A 16931-nucleotide genomic window follows, 5' to 3' on the forward strand; every position below is an offset into this window, starting at 1 on the left:
AGCTCACCATAACACCGAGCTCCAGCATCCCCAGCTCCAGCACCGCTCCGGCTCCGGAACTCAGCTCAGAAAACTGGCAAGCTCTGCTCCAGCTCCAGGCCTCAGAGCTGTCTCCAGGGTTCTGGAACCGGAGCGTGGCCAACCTTACTTCACAGTCTCGCACCAGGGCCCAGTAATTCCTAGTGCCAGCACTGGAATTCTGAATAATCTTGAACACAGTTTGATTATAAAATCATATATTAGAAACATTTAAGGATGTGATTTAAGTTTGGAACTGTACAGGAGCTGGGTGATTGATATCTGATGTCAAATATTTTGAAGGACTATATTTGGCCTGTATTTGATATGAATGACTTTTAGCTGGTTAAAACATCCTGATATTATTGTTTCTTGACTGTAAATGTAACTCAAGGGTATGGCTGTGCTGTAGGCTGTATGTGGTTGTTTAAGATGGGTCTGTTTAATAGGAATTGGAATTATATCTAATAGGAAGTGGAATTATATCTGTATGGGTAAGAAGTTGTATTTGTGCTACTGTTTGCTGGTTCAGGGGATTCGATTTATGATGTTGTGCATCAGGCTATTGTAAACAAAAAGTGTTCAAGTGATAGCCAGTATAAATCTATCATACCTTGTCAATTTAGCAAGGACGTGTTGATAAATAGACGCTTTAAATTAGCTGCCTGAGTTCATTGCCAATAGAGCGTTCAAACAGCACATTGAATCTCTTAATACAAATCTGATAGCTTGTTGTTACACCCAATCTGATGCTGATCATGAAGCTCAAATTGCTGTACAGTTAGTGAGATGATAGAAAACTTGAATGCTATTCAAAGTTATTGAAGATTTTCTTTTAGAGAGAACAAAGCATGTTCAGATGAGACCTCACTGCGGTATTGAAACAGCAGATGCCTGCAAAGATACAACCTTGAATGAAGTGTTTCTAATCTTTATTTTTTAATCTCGCTACAGAAACTCTAGCTATCTCTTTCACAAATGTGAAGCTAGAACATTCTAGCAACAAGTTCCAGACAGGGGTATGTGGCAGTTCCAAACCCAATAAACACTCCAACAACAGAACACACATACACAGCAGACAACGCAAATGAAAGCCTTAGCTGCTTTTACAGAGAGAGAGAGAGAGAGAGAGAGAGAGAGCAGTATTTTGAAATATTTTCTCTTTTACTGGAATAACTGTGTCTGTGTAACAGCCTCAAAGTGTGTTTATTATTCGTGTGGCTGCTTACAATCTTACAGTTTCTCATAACATCCAGGAACTTAAACCTAGTACGTCCCAAAAGTAATTAGCTAATACTGCCCACTGTGTGGCATATTAGCATTATTAACATAGACTGTTACCAATGCATGTTAATACATAACACTAAGGGTTAAAAAATAAATCAAACTTTTTTAAAACTGTGGATTCCACTATCCAAATACCATTTTCAAAGTACTTGCTGACCAATCTCATAAATAAAAGAATTCTTCAATTCCCTGCACTGTTCTTTAAAAAAACAGCTTATATCTTAAAATACCTTATACTATATAATTCTTTATGAAATATAATTAAATAAGAATATTTAAACAGTATAGTCAGTGGTTCAAGTAACAATAGCTGGGAAGTTTGTATTTGAGAACCATCAGGATGTATTTATTTTTTGGTCTGCATTGAGATGTATATAATAACAACCATCAGTCTTGACAAACTAAGACAGTGATAAACAACTTTATTTGGTATTCATTAGACATGTGCTACTAATTATGTATACAATGGAGCACATATCATTTTCCTGATAAATTAGCTTGCCTTAAATATTTTATTCATAAGACATGGGGCAATCTATTCAATTGTTTTAATCAATGATAGATGTAAATACTGCTGCGGTTTAAAAATTTAAAACAGGACCTTTTTTTTTTTTTTTTTTTTACATACTTTATAAGACTCGCATGCATTCTTAGATGTTTGATTGCACACAAAGGAGCTTGTACTAATTACGCAGTATAACTAGTGGCACTACTTTTCAGTAGAATATATCCCAGGATGTTATGACACGTATTTAAACAATGCAGAATTTTTAAATCAATTGTTTAATATAAACTGTTTTTTTTTTTGTTAGCACGTATTGATATTTCTGCAGCAAATCTATTGACTCAACTAAGGGTGAAAAAAAAAAACAATAATCAAGAATATATATTTTCATATTATGTTTAGGAGTCAACACATTTATAATGCATACTAATATACCTGACTATGCCTAACAAGTTTTACTTCCAAATTGCGTAGGTGTGGACCCGGCAGTTGGAATCTTATTAGCAAAATTGAATTAGAATGGTTAGTAGTTTATGCATTAATGCAATGGTTTCACAAGCTCCAATTGTGTGTGAAAGAGAAGGCGAAGCACCTTTGATTAAGGTAGATTGTGCTATAAATAAATGTTGTTTTTGTGTCAAACCAATGTTTTTCTCAATTTAAATCTGTTTTTCTACATGCAGGTGAAAAAAAAAAAAACAACTGAAGTTTTAGTCTAGAAAATGCCAGAGTTCTTAAAACTGAAATGCTGCAACATTAATGGCAGAATTGTGCTGTCCTTCTGGTGTATCAAAGCAGTAAACTGACTTTTCACTGTCAGTCTACATCATCAGCACGACAGTAAGGCAGTAAAAATGTCAGCACCCCAGATGAGACGAAAATATTCTTCCAATCAGCTTTTAAAAACACACAGAAGTTACTTGCCCTTGAATGGTTATTCAAATGTAATTTTGCACTTTTTTCTCTCAAACTTACTCTACTGTAGTGCCCCTTGCTTCACTTTAGATTTTCAACTTTTTGTATAAGATATGTGTGCTGTGATGTTGATTCAGACAGCACCCTGATCCACTGCATGAATCCACAGACTGTTTCAATTCCGATTTTAGCCACAAGGTCATAAGCTTCTGAGTCCAGTGAAAGGTGCTCGCCACTGGAAGCGAAGCAGTTACACTCGTGGTAAACTGCAGCAGTCGAAGGTTATAAATTACCTCATCATGTGCTGTTATAGTTCAGCAAGTGTAACAAAAGCATTAAAGAGGGATGTTGCTATTTTTCTCTCAGACTTTAATGATTTTTTGTAATAAAATGTATACTATCATGTATACCTCTGAGCATTTCCCTGTCAGTAAACTGTTTTATAGGGCACTGTAAGCTATCACAGACCCTTCAAAGACGCCTTCCGTTAAACCCATCCATGGAAAAAAAAAACTATAATATTGCCTGATTTTTTTTTTTAATGTATTTTACTTTAGGTGTTTGGACGAATGTATTTGGCAGGGTTGCCATTGTTTTTATGTGAATTATGTGATTTTTTTTTTGTTTTTTTGGTAACTGGTAGCTCAACCTCATTAAGGTTTTGCTGTTGCATTTTGTTCCCCTCATGGGTTGCTCAGTTCCCGAGGAGCTTTGCCAGATGCTGCTGTCTGCATGTCTTTGTAAAATCTGCCATCTTGTGGCTCTTTTTAGTCATTGTCCAAAAAAAAAAAAAAAAAAAAGGAAACTGGTGTTCTTTAAACCCTTGTATTGAGTTGATACTCTATCGATAGTAGAAGCATAGCTGACTAGATTCTTTTTTTTTTTTTCTGAGAGTGGTAAAAAGAAAAAAGAAGAGGTTTATCAAATCTCTTTGGCTGAAAAGAACATGCTGATGACCAGTGGAGTCTTAAGGTCCATGTCGTCTTTAAGATCATATTCAGTCTTAAAGGGTACATAAGGACTGAGATGGATTTACCAGTGAGCAGGAGGAGGATGGGAAATGTTGTTCTGAGAGGTCCATGTGGGTACATGGGAAGCCATCTTGAGGCAGGGAATGCAATTTAAAAGTTTAAAAAAGTGGTCAAAAATACTCTGTAGCACAAAAATGGCATGCACTTCAAGGTTAAATTAGCCATGTTGCCAACTACAGACTGCTGCAAAAAACATTTGGAACACAATGGCTTTTTGCAGTTACATGACAGCTCAGGTGTCACAGTAGATATGTTACCATGAAGCTTCATCTGGTTTGAATCTACCAGAGGGACCATGTGAAATTAGTTTTAATGATCTTAGTTCAGCTTTAAGGGAGCATTTTTAAACTAAAAAAAAAATTTAACTAAAATAAAAACTTTGTTTTCTTCATAGCTGCACATGAGATGTTGCCAAGTTAAAAACTCCCCCCTCCCCCCAAGAGCCTTCATCATCAGGCCCCTGGCCACTGGTTCTGTCCTGACCCACATAAACTGCCAGCTTCAGAACGCTCTGCTGCTGCTGCTCTGGGGAACCAGTGTTGAAAAATGTGAAGTAAATTGGGGAATTTGTGCACATCTAGAGGGGCAGTGCTGTAAATCTGTACAGAGGTTCATGATCCCTTTCTCTCAGCGCTATATAAATATGTACATAAGGCAAAGGCAAAATGATACATAGTTTTAGGTAGGCCGTAATTCCATGTACAGTAGAGAGATATAGCGTTTTCGTGTGATAAGATAATATAAAGTAAGTACATATAAGATGACTGAAAGATACTGTTGTGGGGGAAGTGAATATCAAGTCTTTTTTTTTTTTTTTAAACATATTTATTTAGACAACAGGGCGCATAAAGCGAGCAAGACTGTTGCCTCCAAACACTATACGCTATGTGTAGCTATTGCTGTTTTATAACATAAGGTTTGGTCTTTCCTTGATCTTGGTTTTAAAAGTCACTTCAATTGAATCAGTGATTGGGTTGGGTGCTAGGCTGCTGTTGCTATGTATCAAATGACTCTCTGTGAGATCAGTTTATTGCAGGACAATGCTACTTGGAATCCCAATAAAAGTGAATGAAATACAATACCTCTTTTCCAAGTGTTTCTTCCTCTTAATTTCTTTCTTTCTCAATCACACATTTTAATAACACTTTATTTGGATAAACAAAATGACCTCACTGGATTTAGATTAGTAATCTGATGAAGTATTCTAAACACCTGTAGTTAGTCTAATAAACTGTATTGATTTTTGAGAATCTCAATAGCCAGGTAACAGCTGTGTAACACATGCCATCCAAGACTAGGACATTTCTGATAGCTGCATCCTATTCATACTGTCAGTGTCCACAATCTTTTATACAAGTCATCATTCTAAACCTATTGTACCAAAGTCATGATTCAATTATACTGATTTTCTCCCACAATCTGTCCAACTCAAACATATAATAACACATACTTACACTACAAAAAAATCCATTACTTCGAAAAAATAAAACTGGGCAGACACATATTTGATGGATTTTAATGTTATATTACAGGCGAAAACAGATGTACGTTCTGTTTTCAATATGAACTACATTTTCTTTCAAAGCAAGCTCGGATTTATGACAAATAACACATATACTTGTGGAGGTTTAGTATTCTATTCATCAGCCTCTGCAGCATTAATCTTTGTACTCTCAAAAGGAGGGACAGCAGGTGGCTTAAAGGGAAAATTGTATTTGGCAAAACATATGTTTTTAGAAAGATGCTTTTAAATAGCTGAGAGGACCTCTGACTCACAAGAACACAAATCCATAACGAGATAAATAGGGCTTAGCCAGTTTTGAAGTGTGGAGGTTTACAAAGCAATACTGGTAATGTGTGTGTCTGTGTGTGTGTGTGCACGTAACTTTGGTGTAGAACATTGTTACGGAAATATCAAAGGCTTGTTTGCTTGAGTCTGCTGCGCTCTGTGCCGTTACCAGGACGCCCTGGTAAACGAGCCTTTGCTTATAAAGGCACTAGCCGATGACTTGACTGTGTTTGTTTCTTGGAAGTATTACCTTGTGATTCTTACAAAGCTTTGTTTTATAGTGCTATTCAATCCAGCTTCCATACATAAAGAGGACAATTGCACCTTATACACTGTATATGCTTCTATTTCCTGGGGGAGGCCCTAGCACTGTGAGGTATCTGCAAACCTACTAATGGAGTTGAACTACTAGATGGAGTGTAACATACATACATACATACATACATACATACATATTAGACATACACACACACATATACATATATACACACATACATACATTAATATACATAAAATTGTAGATCATGAAACTGCTTTATTTTTATTTCCCCAAAAAAGATAGAAGTTGCTCAATCAATTTGACAAACTGAGGCTTTTGTGTCAGCAAGGGTCTTGCTTGAGCCTCAGAAACCTACATTATCATCTTCTGTACAGCAAGGTCACCTTAACCATCAGCAACAGTCTCAAATAAAAAACAAAGAGAATGCAGCCTCTGTTTAAATTTTTTTTTTTCTTAAAGCAAAAGAAGTTTTATTTTTATAATCAAAAAATTCACTACAATACTTTCTATTCTTAAAAGCAAAGCAATCAGAGCTCAAACTAGAGCAGAAAAAGAAAGACACAGCTGTCATATCACCTACTGCAAGACCAACAGCGGCACAGGTCCCCCATTGAGGGCAGGTCTGCCTGCAGCTCAGACCGGCTTGTTGAGTGGAGAGGTTTGGGGGTATTACAGGAATCCCCAAGACCTGAGCCCCTCTCAGTGTCAGGTGTGGAGGAGTGTGGGTTTTCATATACTACAATAGTACAATGAAGACACACATCTCTGAAATACGAAAAACAAACAGTTAACTGATGAAGGCACTACTGAAAAAGTCTGTTTTTATATTATATATATATATATATATATATATATATATATATATATATATATATATATATATATATATATATATAGTACTGTACGCTACAGTATTATGTATGGCAAATGTCTGTATTTCTATTCACTTTTTCGTCATCTATTGTATATGGAACTATCCAAAAATCTGTTTGAGTGTGTGGGGTTTTTTTTGTGTTTCACCCCCACTCAACAGGTGAGCCAAGTCACAAAGTGCTCTAGATACCAAATACAGATCCAGTGCAGACTGCCACAGGAGAAGCTCTCCCTATAGGGGGAGGGGCCACCTCAATTGAATTCTAATAGCTTTTCAGTCTGCGTCTGTCCTCCACTGCCCCCTGGTGAACAGATAGGTATCTCTATTCAATAATGAGCTCAGCAAGCTTGTGAAAATTTGGTAACACAACTTGGCACAATAAAAAGTTAGACAAAAAGAAACCTGGGTTTACAAACGGCAAATTTATATTTCAGGGATGTACGATTTGTGTACAGCAGATATATACAACTTATGTAGTTGTTGTGCTTATCTGCGTTTTGCCCTTGACTAAGGTGTGTTATGTCAGAGTCAGTGTAATGCCTGAGCAAATCAGAATGAACGAGGGGGGTGGGGAGGGGGGTTAGAGCATAAGTGTCCAATGAAGAAGCTTGCTGTACTTGGGCACACTGCTGATATGGTGATAGGGCTAGGTCAACTGTACTGCTAACCCAATGAAGACACAGCAGGTAAACAGAACAGAATCGTGACACGACACATAAAATATTTACAGACACAACAACTGCAAGATAACTGTGCATAGAAAAGGGTCCCAGCTTCACATTTAGTAAGAAAATATATATTAAAAAAAAAAAAACCTGCTGAGTACAGTATCTGGATTGGAATGCTTATAAAAATCTGCCAGCTTTCTTTATTCTTTTTGTATTTTAAAATGAAAAAGCAGTGGCATTTTAAAGAACTGCCTCATGTCGAATTTTAAAATGACGGAATTATTATATTATTATATTATTATTATTATTATTATTATTATTATTATTATTATTATATTATTATTATTATAATAATAATAATAATAATAATAATAATAATAATAATAATAATAATAATAATAATAATAATATCCACAGACTTCTCTCTGTTACTGGTTATTTACAATCCTGACAAAACGTGCCCCCTGATATGTATTTATTTATTTTAATATAGACTTCTAGAATTTGCTAAAATAAATAAACCCATGGCTTAAGTTTTTGTCACTCTTCTATATTTCTTTATATATATTTGCCTTTTTTATTAACATTTCTTAAAGCTGTGAAATGTGACATTGACTCGAGTTAAGAAGCAGAGGAAGCAATCTTTTCTTAACCCTTTCAGCTGCACTGAAGTCAATGTCTATGGCTATGTACACACACACACCAATGTCTCAGAGAACATAAAATGCCTGTACCCATGGCAACCACATCGACAAGGCCAGTTCTCCAACTCTGGAGCCTTGTGAAGAAGGTAAGGCACAGAGGGGCATCTGAAAAGCACAGGGGGACATCTGTAAAGCCACTGTGGAGTAAGGGGGAGTCCTGACCAAATTGGGGTTCACATTAAACCCCTTTTTTAGAAAATCCGGTGTGAGAGTAAGAAGGAGTAAATCCAATCCCATTTGGCTTAGCGTCCCCAGATTGAACACTTGACTGGAAGCCCTGCTTCAGCTGCATAAAAGGAAAATATATATATTATATATATATATATATATATATATATATATATATATATATATATATATATATATATATATATAAAAAGATTTCGAAAATTGATTCTGCAATTCTTCTGCAATCGTTCGCGATGGAAATTATTTAAAATGGCTTGCATTTTAATAGGTCTGATTGAGAGTGAGTTGTCTTAATAAAAACACACAACTCCTAGTCCTGATGAGTTTTAAAAGAACATTGCAGGGTTGTAAGTGAAATGCGGCATGTTTTTTGTCCAGATACAAAAAAAAATTTAAAAAATACATCCGATAACATTTTGGCCCTCAAATCTAAGAAGCTTTTTTTGGTTTCTTTCACATAATGCAGTATCCACCCCATGCATATGGGAAACTTTTATTTTCTTTCACAGTGTAAACTCACAATGTCCACTTTAAGTAACGCTGGTAGAGAACTGAAGATAATACCAACTAATTTGTCAACTGGCACAACTGGTGAATCTGTTCTGGTCCTGAGATGGCTGTTCTCCTTGTGGTTTTTAACACTGGGGAGGAGGGGGCCACACAGCTAAGCTGTATATTTATGGATGCCTATGCCAATATCTTATGCTAAGCACTTTAGGCACAGTATTTTTACTGAAAGTAAACATAAGTCCAATAGGCCAATAGCTGACCTATTCTTAAGAGAAATAAATTAAGAGTTATTTTTATAGGAGACTGACCAGGCTTTCCTTGTTATTTTAGTAAAGAAAGGTCCCTCTTTATGTGTCCAAAGGTTCCTGCTTTATCTGTACAGTGGCAAAGGAGGCAGAACTGAGTTGAACAGCCAGAGGCGGGCACCTGGTCAGTTGTATTTGCTGGACCTCTTCCATCCCTTGGGAGAGGCCCTGTGGGGCTGAATTGTGTTGCTTTGGTCTATGGTCAGGCTCCAACGCCATTTCCCCATTGACTTCCAGTTCTTCCACAGGTGTAAGGCCAACTGTAGGGCTTCTGCTCTGTTCTTCACCTTCCGAATGTCCATTTAGCTCGGCTGCCAGTACTTGGCTGGTGTCCTGAGTTCCTGTGATAATGACGGTTCGGTAACTGAACTCCATCCCTGCTCCATCTGCAGATCCTTTCTTAGTTGCCCCATTATTGGAGTCAGCGGTGAGATCGCCATTGACCAGGGACTGCAGGTACTGTGGGTCCAGGATCTCCTCTTTGATGTGGATGCCATTCATCTCGCTGGGTTTGATGACGGTAGCGATGACTGTGCCTGGATGTTCTGCCACTACAGGCTGCCCACTGGCGTTAAGCGTGACCAGACGGGTGATGCCGTTCAAGGAGCTGGACTGGGCCATGGTGTTGATCAGACCACCAGATGAGGAGGCAAGGCTAGTGACCATGAGCTGCTGCTCTTGCTGGAAGTTCTCAGGAGCACCACTGGCTGTGGAGGTTAGTGCTGTCTGGAACACCATGTCTTTGAGCCCTGGGGTAGATGAGGGCACTGTGTGAAGGATCACCCTCTGTGTAGGAGAGGTTGCAGTGTCCCCGTTGGCCAACATAGTGGTCAGAGGCACAGTCTGCAGAGTCACAGTCCCCCCACCTTGAGCTCCAGAGGTGAGCATCATAGGGTAGCTAGCCTGGGCAGACACTGGCACATTGATGGCCCTGTAGAGGGAATGAGAGAGGTGAGAGGGGAAGGAATTAGTTATGTGGTAAAATCCATGGTAAAGCATGCTACAAATAAAACTGACTGCAAAAAAATTGAAAATGTATATCCTAATGTATGCAAATGTATGTGGTCTTGTGAAGTATCATATGACTAAAACTATATAAGCTGTATGTGTGTGTGCACGTGTGTGTGTGTGCGCGCGCACTACTTTAAAACTTTAAATTACTTTAACTAGCTTTAAACTGGCACACATGGAAGGGAAGGTTGGCCGCGAGGGATTCTTACCTGATTGTATGTGTTTGAGCTGGTGCAGGGACGGCTGCTCCCTGGTTTGGCTGCAGGACGTGTACAGTTTGCAGGAGCTGTTCCCCCGGCAGCCTCCCGTTCACCTCCTGAAACACCACCCCGGAGGTCTGCTCCTGTTTCACCGAGCGCATCAGGACCGGCTGCGGGGGGGTCCTTCCCTGGCTAGAGCGAGACGTCCCGCGCTGCCCTCCCCTACCCCCCGGGGAGACGGAGTGGTTCACCACGTGACTGGGAATGGAATCACAGCCTTGGTTGTCCTCATCATCAATTACTATTAGGTCCTTGGGCATTTCTTTGAATTGGTACACCAGTCTCTGGCCCTCCACTTTCGCTAGGATGCCACGCTGGTAATAATACCTTGAGGAGGAAAGGTTTTATATGGATGAATTACAGTACATCAATATGTATTTGTTGGATAGAGAGCGACTTTCCATTTGGAATTACACTTAACGCATGCTGAACATTACTGCATTACAGAAACTGGGACAAGGGAACAATGTCTCCTTTAAAAGGGGCAGTCAGTCCAGCACTCACATGTGTTACTGGTATCAGTTAACTGTTAAATGTAGAGGAACTGACCTGAGAGCCCGGCCCATCGTTTCATAGTTCATATCGGGTTTATTTTTGTGCTTGCCCCAGAGTTTGGATACAGCTTTGGAATCCACTAGCTTGAAAATGCCCTTTTCCCTCTGAGTCCACTTGATGTACTTGGGACACGTGTTCTTATCCTGAAGAAGCGCAAGGAGAAACTCCCACAGGTAGATTGTGTTCCCTACAGAAAAGAGGGGAACCAAGAAAATGAAGTCAGCATTTAAAAAAATAAAAACTTCTCCTTTTTTATACAAAACTCCAGTTTCAGGTGCAGTTTATTTTATCTTGCAGCCCTGTTGTCGAACACAGTTTAAAAATAAATAAATAAATAACATTTAAAAAAAAAATGTTGTTGCCTGAGAAACTGCCCTACGGACTGGTTATTAGAACAAAAAAACAGTTTTTCAACTGAAGCAACCAACTCGATATAATACACATAGCCTGCCATGCATGGCAATACATATACTGGAGAGCACGTGATTGTACTGTATGCCCTCCAGCCAGCAATCAATTATTTAAAAAAAAAACAACAACAAAAAACCACTGAACTTTGATAGCACCTCATCAATTAAAATAGCCAGAGTTGAAACCTACTGAATGAGCTGCAGCTAAAGTGCTCATTTTAAAAAGCCCTGCATACGTGTTTACGCCTGTGCATTCTCTGAACAAGCCCCCCTGGATTGCTCTATGCACCTTTTCCATCCTTGCTTTTCTTCTTCAGAGGAAGGCTGGGAGCACTCACAGGGGAAGAGGGACGGACTGGTCTCGGTCTCTGAACTGGGAGGGAAAGAAATCAATGAAGAACGGAGGAAGTCCACTTTTTAAGCCTCAATTTCAGTCAATATTTGTAAACACATTAACATGCCGAATACAGTACAGGACAAATGGTTCCCATGCACAGAATATATCATTATTCATGTCGCCATACCAACCCTTACTTGACCAGTGTGACTGGCTTACACTCCATCATTTTGCCTGAAGAATGTCACCAGCTTCAAAACAAACAATTTAAATGTGCTGTTTGAATCATTTCAATTAAATCTCTGACAATGTAGGCTTATTCCATCCAAAGGCAGGGTGCCTTACCTTTCTTTTTCCTGTGAGGTTTACTGGGGCTCTTCTGTGGGATTTCATCCATGGACTCCTCCTCGTCAAAGGACACATCCATTCCATTGAAGCTGTTCTGGAGCTGCTCGGGTCGCAGTGACACATAGGTGAGTTCACTGCCCAGCAGAGTGCTATAGCCGTGAACTGGAAAACACAAGCAGACCAATAAGAGAGCGGAGTTTCATTTCCGAAACATCTTGATTAACAAAGGGATTTAGAAAGCAGACTGAAGTGCAATGCTTCACATACACACCAGAACTGTGAAAATGTGATGGGAACCGTTGCACTTTCCCTTTTAAATCAGACTAGCCAACAATTGGAGGGGGGGGAGGGGGGTTACGGGAAGAAAGCAACTCACGCATGCGCTTCTCATCCAGGATGTTGTTGGGCGACTCCATGTTCAATAGTGCTTCTGCAGCCTCTATGGTTTCCATCGTCTCCTCGTTATCGGGGCAGGAGGACTCCACTGAAGATTAAAAACAGACAAGAGAGCCTCAGCGGTGTGACACGAGACAGACTTGAACTCAAGCCATCAAAGATGAGAGGCACGAGAAGAGAGAGAGTACCCTACTGCAGCATTCAGTCCTCAATTCAAAGTCAAACTATTCCCATTAGTTCAAGGCAGTGAAGTCTCGATACCTTTTGCATTTGGTTCTTCTATTAAGTGGGGTATTTACCCTCCCCTGTGCTGTCTCTCATTACATTCATCAAGCCTTAGTGTTCACAGAATTAAACTCCTGCGGCTTTAGAGCTGATTATTTTTAATCTCTTTCAAATGCCTGTTTTATGACAACACCCACACAGTTATAGTAAGTAAACACAAACCCATTCACATCAGCAAGGAGGCCTATCAATTCCCCTTGCATTGTATCCCTTATCTATTATCTCCTAGCACTGCAGCAAATTGCTGTTTACTCTGTTAAACTTTACAAAAACACAGTCAGAAAGAGATTTCAGATCTCTGAATTGGAGCGGGAGATAAAAAAAAAGGAGAACTATGTTTGTTGTGATTCAATGCTACGTGACGCAAAGCTAGCAGGGTCTCTGAGACTTGGCTGTGAAGAAAGGACGTGTTTCTGTGCAAGGCCGGTTACTTCATCACAAACAGACACAAAGATCTCAATTCAGTATGAAATTCACCTTGCTAAAGGACTGAGGGCAACAACTCGGCAAGAGATTACCCTAATTCTATCATATTGCTAATGGATGTGTATAGCTATTTATAAAGCTGTCTACACCATCTATCTGTGAATAACCCAGATAGACATGCATAGATTTTACATGCCCCTAAGGTCATTGCATGTCTTTCTGGCAGATGCAACAGAATTGGACCATTAAATCCCGAGTTAAAATACTATGGGATTGACGATTAGACTTTAAAGTCTGTTTCAAAGCTCTTTTCAAAATGTCCACTCTAGTGCACTGGGATTTGAGATCTGTCCTCTAAATCACTGCAGGAAGAGAGATTTAAAAAAAAAAAAAAAGTGCTCTGGCTTTTCTGTTCCGTACCACATCATGGATCGTTATTGCTGTGTTACCTGTCTGACAATGTGGGCAATAATCCTTACACTAACAGTGCACTAGAGCGGACATTTTGAAAAGAGCTTTGAAACAGACTTTACATTTATAAGTGTAAAAACTTGTCAGGATGTTAACAATGAAAAGTTATTTAAAACAGTGGAAACGTGTAACCCTCTATTTTTCGGAACCCCTCTACTCGCTCTACAAGAGGCAACCCCTGAGGTGACTTAGGGGTTATATTTGGGAATCGAGGGAGAGTCTGCTTTAGTTAGTGGACAGGAAGGCTGTAGGCCTGAGGAATAGAACTGAGCCTCTGGTAACCTACCCTGAGCCGACCCTACCTGAGAGTCCAATGTTCACACCAATGATCTGTTCTTCAGCGACATCCAGCGAGGTGTCTGCCATGATTCCATTGGGGACCTCGTCTGACTCCAGCCCTGAGTACACCTGCATGAGGTCAGCAGCAGGGATCTGCTCCACAATCACTGCCGGGAACACAGACGGGTCATCAAGCTGCAGGAAAACAAAGGCGGCACTTAAACACGTTAGTACACAATATAGGGTTTTATTACTTATTTACATTCAAAGCTAAAAGATTACCAGTGTACAAGGGCCAGCTAGCTCATAAAACCCTGCAGAGATTGAATTCCTGCCTTAAACCACCTGCAGACAAAAGGTCACATCTTCGAATAAACAAAGTAGAACCGTGACAATATACTTAATGCAAATTAGATTAATGGTTTCACACTGTGGACACCAGAATTCAGAAAATTAGAACTTTGACTGTTAATGAGTTAAACAAAATGGTAATAAATAATGCACGTTTTCAAGCAGGTTAATCAATGTGACCAGCAGGGGGCAGCAGACCCCCTCAAACAAAGTTCTCCAGGTCTTGATGAATTATTGTACAGGTGATAGGCTGATGAAACTATTCTCATCAGTCCTATACACAGTATACACTGCGGATCTCTAATTAGCATGAAGAGGGGTGGAGCTGAACACTTCCCTCTTGAGGATTGGCTGAGAGGAAAGCTCATTACTAAGGTCTATTCAAAGGGGTCAGGCTGAATTACCTTATAAACCCAGCCCAGCCAATACAAATCATTATTCATAAGCCAAGAAGCCACCAATAATACAATGCATCAAACTCCACCTCTTTTATAAGAGAAAGAAGACAGCAGTGTAATATAAGCAAGATCCATGAGTTGATGCAATTGATCTAAAAATATCAACATTGTTTTAAACAATAATAGAAGGGGACTGAAAAGCAGCATCTATAGCAGTGAGTGCGAGTCTCTTTAGTGTATTTTTTGTCAAAGGCCATGTTTTTTTATTAATTAAACAAAAACGGAATCTGTCACTGCAGTGAATGCAAGACTCAGCTCAAGTATGGCTGAGAAAACAGAGCTGCGCAGTGGCATGGGAGAGCTAGCTCACTGCCGCTGGGAGATGATACTTGACGTTGAGCAATACCACAGATTAACATCTCTCACAGCATTTGCATTTCTGAGTTCCCTGTCACGGAAAATTCAGTTCCTCTACGTTCTTCCCCCTTCTGCTTGTCCAACAAACAGAGCTAACAGTCTCCCATGCTGGTCGGTGGTTCCAATTAAATATTACAAAAGAGCCCTTTCAGATAACATAGGGAAATGAATGCTAGGACTTGGCAAGCACAGTCCCTTAATGTCGTAAATCATTAGAAAGTGAGGAGGGAATGTTTGAAACCTGATTGCCTTGGAACTTCAGGGATGGTAGAATCGATTCTGCTTTCCTTTGTCAGGGATGAGAATAAAACTCCTGTTGCATAGCTATTTGACCCATTCTATGTACTTGATTAGTCACTGCCTCCACACTATTATTTAAAGGGCAACTTGGTAATGGTATGAAATATCACCGTTATCTTAACTATTCTTGTTGATTAGTTTCAATGTATCAGTGATTACATCCTGGTGACTTTTAAAAACTAAGGCCCAATGTGTACTATTTTGTCTGTCCATGATATGCAGTTCTATTTTCTGTATTCCAATGCCATAAACAACTAAAAGCAGGCCCTGCAGAACCAGTAGGTTTATGCTGTGTATATATTTGAATAACATATTAAACGTCTGGTGATACGGTGGCTGGTTTCCAGCACCTTCAATAAACACCAGTTGCAGTGTTAGCGTGTTGTTGTTCAGTCCTAGCAGCTACCTGGCCATCCTATGGGTTTTTGCCTTTTATGTAAAAGAGCTTTCCATAGATACAGTCCTAGAACAAAACAATAGCCAGCTACTGTACCTGGTTGATTTCATCCATCCCATTGCTGGCAAATTCAAACATCAATTCGCTCGGTTGAACTGCGGTCGCCATGACGACCAGGCTGAAAGAGAGGGCTTCCTCCCTTCAGTCAGCCACAAAACAGGAAGTTGTCACAGAGTAACAGGAAGCGGACGTGGCTCTGCGTTTCACAAGACAGCTGGCTACCAGATAAAGCAAAGAGTTTCTGAAATGTCCTCCTTTTTTATAATTTTATTTCACTTTATTTATTTAGGTCCAATTTTCGATGGCTGTCCTGTGACCCTCGAGTGTCGTTATTGTCCTGCCCTCTCAGCATTAAACCAAAAACCTAGAAATAAAGCAAAAAAGACAATAAGTAAACTGACAGAAAACATTTCATATCTTACAATAATCATACACACGTACTGCTCGCCACTCCTTTTTGGTGAACATCATACTTTATTTAAAATACTAAATAAGCCACTGAGGAGTGATGCTTATCCAGTGGTTGTTCTGACAATGACTAAATATTCAAATTACAGCCCCTATAGAATTGGCAGCTCAATTAAAAAACAAACAGTTCCATAGAGACTACAATTATACAGTGAGCTGTGAAAAATTAAACATACAACACAACTTTCAAATAATCTTGCCAGCAGCACTCAAAATGAAACAGTAAGCCAACAACAACACCAGTAAAAATGGGAAGTGGTAGCAGTAGTGTAAATCTTGATTTTTATTGCTTGTTTTTTTTTTTACCTTGGGAAGAAAACTCCACTCAAAACTGCAGACCTGTAAAGTTATGTAAGATACAAATATGTGCATCTCCTTATTTTATTTTTTTTCAGTATAAGAACCTGAAACTATTTAAACTAGATTAGCCTAGAATCACTCCAAATAGCTAACGCTACATGTATACATATATATATTCAACTTATTATATATATATATTATATATATTATATCTATATAGGATATATATATATATGCATATATACGATGCGATATAACTACCGAGTGTCTGTTTTTATTTTTTTGAATTTTTACCGTCCATTGTAAAAAAAAAAAATAAAAAAATAAAAAAAAAAACACAATATGATTTTATTTTCAAACAGGATGAAAAGTGACCAAAAAGCTGCA

At 39.0% G+C, this 16931-nt stretch overlaps 1 protein-coding gene across 10 annotated transcripts in view; it reads right to left on the bottom strand.

Annotated features, from left to right (window-relative positions):
• Window positions 1–8469: 8469 nt before the first annotated feature.
• LOC121295519 (ETS-related transcription factor Elf-1-like) overlaps window positions 8470–16931 on the bottom strand; it is a 47769-nt gene continuing 39307 nt past the window's right edge. For all 10 annotated transcript variants that reach the window (XM_041220233.1, XM_041220235.1, XM_041220239.1 and 7 more), the window contains 8 exons: window positions 15813–16140; window positions 13877–14048; window positions 12373–12480; window positions 11994–12158; window positions 11601–11684; window positions 10896–11088; window positions 10296–10673; window positions 8470–10006 (listed from right to left, as the gene is read on the bottom strand). In XM_041220233.1, the coding sequence (XP_041076167.1) occupies window positions 9118–10006; window positions 10296–10673; window positions 10896–11088; window positions 11601–11684; window positions 11994–12158; window positions 12373–12480; window positions 13877–14048; window positions 15813–15884 (2061 nt within the window). In that variant the 5' untranslated portion in view covers window positions 15885–16140 and the 3' untranslated portion in view covers window positions 8470–9117. The remainder of the gene's footprint in view (window positions 10007–10295; window positions 10674–10895; window positions 11089–11600; window positions 11685–11993; window positions 12159–12372; window positions 12481–13876; window positions 14049–15812; window positions 16141–16931) is intronic.

The sequence above is a fragment of the Polyodon spathula genome, chromosome 20 (assembly GCF_017654505.1).
Source record: "Polyodon spathula isolate WHYD16114869_AA chromosome 20, ASM1765450v1, whole genome shotgun sequence".
NCBI lineage: Eukaryota > Metazoa > Chordata > Actinopteri > Acipenseriformes > Polyodontidae > Polyodon > Polyodon spathula.